The sequence below is a fragment of the Melanotaenia boesemani genome, chromosome 4 (genome assembly GCF_017639745.1).
Source record: "Melanotaenia boesemani isolate fMelBoe1 chromosome 4, fMelBoe1.pri, whole genome shotgun sequence".
Taxonomy (NCBI): domain Eukaryota; kingdom Metazoa; phylum Chordata; class Actinopteri; order Atheriniformes; family Melanotaeniidae; genus Melanotaenia; species Melanotaenia boesemani.
In genome coordinates, this window is record NC_055685.1 from 22265859 (window position 1) to 22276537 (window position 10679).

The following is a 10679-nucleotide window of genomic DNA, read 5'->3' on the forward strand; positions in this document are numbered from 1 at the left end:
TCCTATTGCCAGTACTGGCATGTTCATGTGCTTTCCTTTGGTTGTTAAGTTTATTTAGAACTGGTCCATAAACTACCACTAGCTCCTACACAAGCCTGTAACCATGATTAAATGAAAGGATGGCATTACTCTGTATCTTGCAGGCTGTGCTGAACCAGAGTTTCTGATAAGCATGACTTTCAGAGATTAGGAATGCACTTTATCAGATTTGGCTGAACCATGAGTGTCAGTCCAACAAATCCGGACAGAAAGTGCTGTGTTGCAGTCCGGTAAAATTGATTGATCTGGTGTCTATTAACTGTCAAGTGGTCGCTGTCCATGCAGGATAATACAGAGGTAAACACGTGTTTCTGTAAAAAGAGATCTGCCTATTTTTGCACAGTGCGCTCATTCAGATAGGAGCTAGAGGTGATACATATCTACAACCATTGTGTCCTTTTGATACGGGACTGCATGTGTGTATGATTCCCATTGTGAATAAAAGCCAAATGTTACTAGTTAGCTGGCTTGCTGATGAGTACAAAAAAGAGGCTTTATTGAGGATTTCATAAACAATTCCAGGAATCGTTTGTGTCAGTTTTACATTTTCAATAAAAAGATTAAGCTATATTCAGTAAATATTTATCTTTGATGTCTTCAACAGACCGTTCTTTTTCATTTATCATACTGTTATGATGTCATAATCATCTATTTTTAGCCTTTTTTTCTGGATGTTTCAGTTCAAACTGTGTGAAGTGAGAACTGTAGCTGATCTAAAATAAGAAAGACACTGATTCAAGGGAAGACACTCTGCTGCTGAATTTTTTAAGTGTACCTTTTTTAAAGCTGTGAGCACCACCAACAAAATCACTCTCTCCTTTTGAAAAGGAAGCAACAGAAAAAGCTGCAACTGTTCACTCAAAATATGGAGCATACCGTGTGTTTTTACATTAGAAACATATTAACCTTCAGGTTTAATATTTTTCCCACATGTTTATACAAAAAGATGTAAAACATCCTTTACTGTCATACATATATTTTTGAAGCAGAATCTCATTAGGTTCGTTTAAACAGGAGTTTCTCTGTAAGACAATCTCGTTCCCAAAAGAAACAAACACTCCCACACTTTTTCATTAACCATTCGGGGTTGCAAATAGATACATCAAATCTCTTTTAATACAGAAAAAGGGAAAAAAGTGTGAAAAACCATTATGAATAATGACCCAGATATCCAGAAGTGATACAAAAACAAACAAACAAATCCACCCACTCATCTCATGGTGTAAGTTATGCTGCACAGGCCAGAGATGAGTAGAAAAATCAGAGCAAAATACGCATAAGAAATCCACAAACACGCATAATCACCCACAAACATGCATTTCCGCACACAGCAGGATCTAGGTGTCACTTCCAGAGACATGCTGAGCTAATTAAGATTCATAAATACAAAAGCTTCCTGACAGCAACAGAGTGAGAAGAGAGGAAGTTATTTCTGATATGTTATTATCCTTCTTTCATTTCTCACTGGTTCTGCAAGAACAGAGAGCAGGGTGTATCATAAAGCAGTGAACAACAAAAAGAGTTACAGCCATTGTGATGTTACTCTTGGTGTGCTGTGGCTCACTCTTGCTTTGGGGGGAAATACAGCATTCTTATATCCTGGTGTGTGATCCTCACAGCAGTGGCTGCTTTGAGAAATGTTTGCTGGCCTGATGGTGTTCAATAATTCATCAGTCTCAGTCACAAATCATTTTTATTCCTCTCTTGGGTTATACATTGAGAGAAATGTGCTTATGCAGTCAGAAGCATATCTTCATATAAACACATATCCGCTCACACTTTTATATAAAAACAAGTACACACGGTCCTTTACTGAGCTTCACCCTGCAGTATAGGACAAATTGTTTCTTTTCCATCCATCTGTCAGGGTTTGCTTTGAGTTTAAACTCTTCTGGCACATTGAATGACTGGCAGCCTGTAGAGGATTCAGCCACTGATGTATCAGGGATGCATCTGCCAGTAAAACTTGGATGTGTGTGTGTGTGTGTGTGTGTGTGTGTGTGTGTGTGTGTGTGTGTGTGTGTGTGTGTGTGTGTGTGTGTGTGTGTGTGTGTGTGTGTGTGTGTGTGTGTGTGTTTGGGGTTTCTGCAAGTGTCAAAGAAAAGAGACAGCCTGGAATATTTCATTCCAGTATGCTGCCTCTCCCCTGTGCTGAATTGCAATGTTGACCAATGAAACAAGCAGGGACGAAGTCAAGAAGCAGAATCACAAATACACAAACACACACTTACCTGCTCAGTCAGCAGGCGAAGTTGTCGGTTCCGAGGGTCTCGTTTGCATAGGTTTTGCGCAGGAGCGACAACCGTGCACACACACCTGCCGTCAGGATCTGAGGCCATGCTGTACACCTGCCAGCCTTCCTCTGAGCCGGGGTACAAACCCTGCACACAAACAAGCGCTGTGTTAATGAAGTCACTGCAGGTAGAACATGTCAGCCGCTCTTTCAGCAGTGCAGAGGATAAGCAAAAGGAAAGGAAGCCGAAAATAAAATCACATTGTTCTTTTTTTTTTAACAGCTTATACACCTACTTGTTTTCACCCAGTCAATACATTTTAGATACATTTCAGCATCTTAGACTGTCCTTGCTTTAAGTTTCTGATAAAAAAAGAAGAAAAAAAAATCAAATTTCATCTATCTGTAGCTTTAATCCATTGGATTATGATGGTCATTCTTTATTCTTTTTACAAAGTCGACATATTTCCCCGCAATTCTACAAAGGAGGAAAATCTATAAAACTTCTTTCCCATCACTCATTATGGCCCATGTTTGAGAAATAATGCTTTCTGCTGCATCATGTGTATTTCTATCATGCAGACAGCACTAGTTCCATTAACACAGGTGGGGGCATTGTGATTTATTTTGCCCTGAATCTTTTCCCTTAGGAATTTCTTCCCTCCAGCTACATAGAAATCCAGCCTCCTATATACTGTATGTTGTATAACACTATAGAAGAAGACATGCTGGACATTAGTGATCAAGAATACACCTAGAAAATTGGCATGTTTGGTACAGGATAACGGTAGGAATTAAAGAAGTATAGGCGTTTCACATTACTGATGCAGTAAAGGATGCTTTAAAGAATGCAGCTGCTGGTAAGCCCCAGTTTTATGGTCTTTGAAGTTTTGTAGTTTGTGTGCGTGTGTGTGTGTGTGTGCGTGTGTGTGTGTGGGTGTGTGTGTGTGTGTGTGTGTTTTAATCTCAGCATCAACATTCAGCTCAGGTTAAAGTCTTGCCTGTGAACAAATATTTTCCTTTTAAAAGCATTTTGTCTAATACCACCCTGCAGGAACTATAAATCACACAGAAAGCAGATTTAAGTGTCCATTTATGTTTGTAGAAAAAGGAGAGCATGTTTTCTGTACTTTATTGTACTTTACTGCATCAGATTCATCCCTGTCAGAACTGTATATGTCTCATTTGCAACTAAAAGTTGTGGCATCTTCTACATGTCTGTGTCTAGCAAAGCTTGCAGCACAACTGGAAAGCTTCCACTTTCTGCCTCCACAGATGCAGCTGCTATTCTTGCTGGCAAAAAAATTCTCTGACTCCCAAAAGCCACAAAAATCTACTCCAAAGACGATTTCTACCCTCTCACAGTCCAAACTTATAGATTGATAAGCCTCAACATTGATTGTTAGCCCTTGAATTATCTCAAATGTTGTGTCCATGTTTTATTAGAGATAACATTCACTTCTACAAACCATAATATTCAAATAGGATGTTTTATTTCACCTTCTTCTTTTCCAAATGAGCCAAATGATTACCTCCATGACAATTAGCTTGCTCACTGTAGTGAAAAATCCACAGAATATAATTCCCCTCAGGTTTAGAACAACTTGTTCTGAGTTTCCTGTCCCATATTTACTGCACTCTTCACTGTCATAGTAAAATTACTGACTGCATACTTTGCCAAAAACAAAATGTCAGAAAGTGAAACATCCAGCTGCTAACAATCCGGATGTATCTATAAAAAGCTGGTTGAGACATTATCCTAGAACAAGAAGGCCATAAACACAACTCCAGAAGAAAATAAATGTGACTGTCTCTCTGCCAGATGTTGATTTTTTATTTATTTTATACTGAAATGCTTCACTGCTTCTGCTCTTTGGATTACTTGTTTCTTTTACTTCAATCTTTAAATTGGGTATTTACAAATATATTGGTCTAACAATTTTAACCAATCATCTTATTGGCAAATAGGTCCAAATAACATAGACCAATGACAGTGGCAGATCTGATCTGTTGTGTTGTAAGAATAATCGTTTAAAACATCAATAAAGATTTTTGTTTCTTTTTTTTTTAGCTGGAGACAGCTTTTTGGTAGTAAAGAAGTCAGATCCAAACTTACAACTTTTCCTCTGGACTAGCCAAGCCAACTTCATAAAGCACTTTACAACAGCAGCTGCTTAACAAAGTGATAACATAAGACAGCTAACACCTTAAAAGACATCAAATCAGATAGAAAAAAAACAGAAATAAATTAAATACTAAGAGAAATCGTACAATAAAAGCAGCTCTCATACTGGGTGAAACGCCAGTAAATAAAAGAGGAACAGTAGTGGGTTAAAGGGGTAATGCACCCAAAAGTGTGTTTTTTGAGCTGTAAATAACACAGAATTAATTAATTGTGATGAAAACCACCTATTGTTGATAAAACTTGTATTTTTTTTTAATTTATTATAAAACAGGATTTTTGGGGTAAAAAATAGCTCACAACACCCTCTACAGGGTAAAACCAGGTTGTGTTTTTCATGACATAGAGAGGTTATGTATGTCAGGAGAAAATTTTAAAAACCCCACAGCCCCTCCCTCCAGATGCAAACAGACGGGTCCTCACCCTACAGGCATAGCAAACCACGCCCACCTACGCATATGAAGGGATGTGAACATTTATGGTGTAAATTTGCTAGTTTCAGACTTCTGTTCTTTCATAGAGTTTCTGATAAAATATTCCTGCAATGGGACGGATTTGTGCTTTTGAGGGGTGTAAAAGTAACACCAAACTATTCTTTACCTGCTGATCCTCATCTGGTGACAGACAGCAGCTCAAATTGTAGCAACGGCACTTCCTGCAGCTGCCACAACCTGCCCCGAGTTTCCAGAAATGCTGGAGCTGTTGACAGGCTAGCACAACAGCGTTAACGGCTCAGACTGATACGGTTCAGAACCACCTTGTTCTTATGTAGCTGAGGAGATTCAGGAGGGTAAAAGTCTTACACCTCAAAGACCAGTCTGTGGCGTAGGCGCTTTGTGAATCTCACTTTGCTTCTTGCCAGTGAGCTGAGCTGCTGACTGTCAATCATTTCTGCCTGTTTATCTTGTCCACTCTCTGCTTACTGTTCACCCTAAACCTCCCACCCCAAACCTTGCAGTTTCAGGCATTTTTTCAAATTCGGCAGTGGGTGAAATTATGCACAAAGTATGGGGTGTAATTACACTTTAACAACACCTTTTTTGCACTTACGGAAAAACCCAAATGCTAAAAAGGACCATTATTATGTTTGCCTCCATGTTTTATTAGGAATCAAGGTCATTTTTTAAGTATAAAGTCCCCATGCAAAGGCAGCTTGGTTATCGTGCAGTACTTGCAATAAGAAATTAGGATGTGCTTGTATAATTGTTAATTGTCTTATTGCTGATTTTTCTCTTTCAGTTTAAATGAAAAAATGAGGTCTGCATGTGGTGAGGTGGTTAGCACCATCACCTCACAGGAAGACGGTTCCTGGTTCAAACTGTAAAGCACCACAAGTATATGTGGTGTTTATTTGTTCTCCTTGTGCATGTATGGGTCCTCTCTGACTCTCTGGCTTCCTCCCACAGCTTAAAAACACACCTGTATTACATTAATTAGTGATTCTAAATTCACCCTAGGAGTGTGTACTGTTTGTCCCTGTATTTACCCCTGTAATGGGTCTGGCAGGCTTTCCAGGGTATACCCTACCTCTCACCTGATAGTGGCGGGATAGGCTTCAACAACCCTGCAACCCTGATTTGAAGTATAGAAAATGGATAGATGAAAGAACAGAGCTGAAACAGTATTTTTCACCTCTGATTGTTATTTGGTAAATTGAAAGAAAACAACTAATTAAAACTTAGAAATAAATTAATCTTGGTTCTTGAGTACAGAAGGGATGGGAACAAACACCATATCTGTTAAAACTTTGTTCCCTTATGGTGAGACTAAACTAAAGTAACTAAACTCCACTTTCAACTGTTCACTGGTGAGAGTTCAGTAGAAAAGTTAGGAATCATGAGTAGAAGGAAACTCAAAAGAGCAGTCACTGTTGAAAACATTGTAGAGGACAAGTCTCAAGCCAGTGAAGCTTATACTTGTTTGTGGTCAAGTAAATGCTAGTAGGACATGAATGTCAAGGTGTTGGAACAAACAGAGATGTAGGACATTAATATGTTGATGAAGATGTTCTGCAGCAGGACGGTCTGCATGTTTTACCAGTGTCTTGCTGTGAGCAACATCTTCTTTGCTGTGGTGCTCTGGGACTCTGGCATCAAAGCAAAGAATGGCTACAGACTGAACAAAGGAGGGGTTGGGTACAGAATGCGGGTAAAACTGCTGACAATCTTGGACAGCAACTTCTACACCCACCATGCAGCTTCAGCTACAGACTCCTCCAACTTCTCTGTCTGAAGGAACGATACTGGAGTCCAATCCTGCCGGCTGCTTTTAGGCTTTACAACTCTTCCACCTTTTACCCTGGTCAGAGTCAGACTCATTAAACTGGGCTTTGCTGTATCTGTGTAGAAAACAGCATACAGGAAATGTAGTACATGTTCCAGAATTTTAGCCTTAATTAGTAAAGCTGCAGTGCTTTACTCTATAAACCAATTTCACTTCAGATCAGATTGAAATTACGTTGTTTTCTAAGAAAAACTATATCCTAAATTTGTTCAGGTCATTTTAAAGCTCTGTCTTAGAATAAGAAACAGGCAATTGTTAAAAGGTCATTTAAGTTGTCATAGAAAAACTTATTTTCTATATATTTTTTAGATTATTTAGGACCTCATTAGATGGTACTAAGATGACTGCATTTGTTCCCTGCAGTCTGAATGTTGAACCCATGTCACAGCACATCAAATTAAAGAAAACATGAGATTAATAAGGTCATTAAGGTGATGTTTAACCAGATCCTCACTTTGACCTATACTGTTTTAGAACAATGTAAAGAAACTGATGAGCTTCCCCTGTCACTCACAAGCATGTCAGAGAAATGTGGCTGAGAGGTTGCCCTACAAACCCCTAAAAATGAATAATGACAAATGAGGAGGCTGGAAGTATGGATGCCTGAGAGGGAACATGGAAAGCAAAGTGTGGAGACCTGGAGGGAAACATTGGATCAATTAGTCAGCTGGGTTTGGTGTTAACCTTGAAGTTCCATCCATGGGGGGAGGGAGAACTGAGAACTGAAAGATGTGTACAGGAGGAGAATAAAAGCATGTCATGTGCCTACTGCTTGATGTAATTTAATAGGGGAGGACATAAAGCACCTTTGGGCTAATTTCACACAAAAAAGAAATGATACAAATCTACACAGGCAGCTAATATGATTGTTATCAGTGTAAATACAGGAAGGGAGCAGAACAAACAAGCTACATTTCAGCATTGAATAAGCTGTTGCTGAGACAAAATTCTTAAACAAACAAGAGAACAGACACAAAAACTTATTTTACACAGAAGTCATGGTGTCTAGATGCTCTCATCGAGCCCAATATTTCTCAACCAGTGATGAATACAGCTGCCTAAGGTAAGTTGAAGGATATGGTTAAGTTAGCCTGACTTAATAACTACAGGTCAACAACAAAAAGCAAATAAAAACTACATGTTTACATATTCAGTAAGTTGTCCAACCATTGCTAGCAAAAAAGTTGTTAAAGCATGCTCAAAGTAAAAGATGAAGCTTAAAAGATGATTAAAAAAAGGTTTTTTAAGTACTGGATCAGCATCTAAGATAATGAGCAATGCATGTTGTCAAAATAAATTAAAACAGACACAAAACTAATTTATGGTTAGAATTAACAAATATGTTAATATATGTTGCTAAAAGTAATGGAAAACTGGCTTCTACTACTACTACTATGAAGCTGATCAATATCCAGATCAATTCGGCAAGACATTTCTTAAATGGCTGTTAGTGCTGATAGGATTACTCTAAAAAGGCTGTGCAGATACATGAGACCAAATAGCGCTGTGCTGTACCTTTCAGTTAAATTCACACACCATCAAGCTGGTTTACATTAGGACAACAGCTTATGATGTCAGAGATTTTTTTCTCAAAAAAACTATGAATAAACACTGTTCTCAAGTAGCCCTCTAACATGTCCATCTGTCCTCTTCCACTTCCTGTGTGTGTGTGTGTGTGTGTGTGTGTGTGTGTGTGTGTGTGTGTGTGTGTGTGTGTGTGTGTGTGTGTGTGTGTGTGTGTGTTTGTGTGTGTGGGCATCCACTTGCATGAGACTGCTTGTACTTTGCTGAACTTGCAAAGTGCCACTACATAGCAGATGAGGGGGCGCCTTTTGAGCCAGAAAGCTAAATCATGCAAAGCCTTATGCACATACACATCGTCACGTATCCTTCACTTCAAAAGACATCACATTGACCTAAATTAATTTTGTGGGGATTATAACCCTTGCCCAAGCCTGAACATACTATAAGTATAACCCCTGACTTTACAACTGGCCTTAAATCTAACAATTTACAGTACAGATATTTGTTTTATTATTATTATTATTATTATTATTATTATTATTATTATTTGTCCCGACAAGCAAAACACTTCCTCACAATGTGACAATGTAAAGCGATGACTATAGATGTCCGTGTGTGTAGTGGTCCGTCTACATGTCTGGGGTTGCCAGGGTGTTGCTAGGGCAACAAATCGCTGGCTGTCCCATGGGTGAGTCAGTCCTCCCCAGGAGAAATATCACTCCAGTAAGTCTGAGCCAGAGCAATCCTATTACAGGTGTGTGTAGCAGTGGGTTTTTTGGCACATGTGTGTACCATATTGTGTATATTCTACGTGAGTAAATGTAACAGAAGTGGTTATTTATTTATTCATTGACACTATTTATTTTTTTCATTTTCAATCTGGAGCATTTTTCTTTTCTTCTTGCAACTTTGATGTCTCATCTGTACCATTGTAAAAATTATCTCATGTATGCAGGTTAAATATTCCTGGAATATTCATTTTCTCAATGTGATGGGTTTTTGCTCTACGTCTAGAAATCCTAGGTGTTTTTGCCTTATTGAAAAGGCACTACCTCATCAAGAACAAAACATGTCACATGTAGAGAGCTTATGCAACAAACTGTATTGAGTGAGTGTTGATGTTAACAAAACTACAGAAACAAGCATTTTATGCTTCATTAAAGAAAAAATAATCCCACTAGCAGATTGACAGAAGGATTTGTGCATTTTAAATAACCCATGCTAAACTGACTGAATATGGACGGTTAATTCACAGTAGCAAATATTCTAAACAAGACTTTGCTTCAGAAACTATTTCAAAATACATGTTTGTATATTGTGTATGTGTACAGGATACGTACACTGACAATCCGCTCATGTGTGCCCTCAGAGGAGATGACAGTTCCATTCAGTCCAACCAGTGATGGCAGAGTCTGGGACATCCAGTTAGTTACCATAGCCATGGTGCTGAGCACCGCACCAATCTTCAACATAGGAACACTCATCCTGACTCACACACATTCACACACCACATACACACAATCAGGAACTCTACTAGGCTCTCACACACAGACAAAAATGTTGGAAGAAGTCATCCTAAAATAAACAGCAGGTACACAACACGACGCTACAGGTAGCACATTCTTCACACGCAAAACATGATTTGTTGATGAAAAATAAAAAGCACAACAGAGGTTTTCCCACTGCTGAAGTCTCTCCTCCGTCACGGCCACAAGTTACAGAATAAATCCTGGCACACAATCTACTCCAGATGCCTCCATGTGAGAACAAAGTCCAAATATCCACTGCTCAGCTTAGGCTGCAGGAGATGCTCCTATAAAAACAGCTGGTTTGAAATCAGTCTGTGTGTTTTCCTGGTCTCCTTCCTTCGTCTGGCAGTGAGGCGTTGTGGCTGAGCCAGCGCTGCTCTCTCATTTATCCACTAACTCTCTACCTCTCCCTCCTTCCACCCTCTCTCAGACACACCCCTCCATCTCGCCCTCAGACTCTCACTCATTCTCTAAACGTCTTCATCCCAGCAACAAAAACTCCTCTTGAGCTAAATTAGATGAAAATGTGTTAGACAGAATGCATGCAGCAAGAACAAAACACACACACACCCATTGTGCATTCATCCACATCTCTCATTTTTGTCTCCTTTGCTTTCCTGACCAATAACTGACTCATCCCATCTGATTGTATTCAGCACAAGCCTTTCTCCTCCTTTCCATCCGTTGCTTCTCTTGTTTTTCCTTCTATTGATTAAATGCACATTGCTCTGGATTGACCTGTCTTTTATATGTGTGCATGTGTGTGGTGTATTGGCATAATGACCACATGCTAGTGCAACACTGCCATCATGTGGCCAGCAAGACCTGCCAACTTTGCAGCTAAGCTGGGTGCAAGCAGGTCACATTAGGTTTGACTAAACCTTCTGAA

The 10679-nt window shown here is 39.2% G+C and overlaps 1 protein-coding gene across 1 annotated transcript in view; it reads right to left on the minus strand.

Moving 5' to 3' along the window:
• The window catches only part of LOC121638804 (noelin-2-like), a 37286-nt gene extending 26816 nt beyond the window's left edge, over window positions 1–10470 (minus strand). Inside the window, exons 1-2 of the mRNA XM_041983800.1 lie at window positions 9602–10470; window positions 2271–2420 (exon numbers count right to left, since the gene is read on the minus strand). Of these exons, the coding sequence (XP_041839734.1) occupies window positions 2271–2420; window positions 9602–9745 (294 nt within the window). The 5' untranslated portion in view covers window positions 9746–10470. The remainder of the gene's footprint in view (window positions 1–2270; window positions 2421–9601) is intronic.
• Between the last annotated feature and the right edge of the window lie 209 nt (window positions 10471–10679).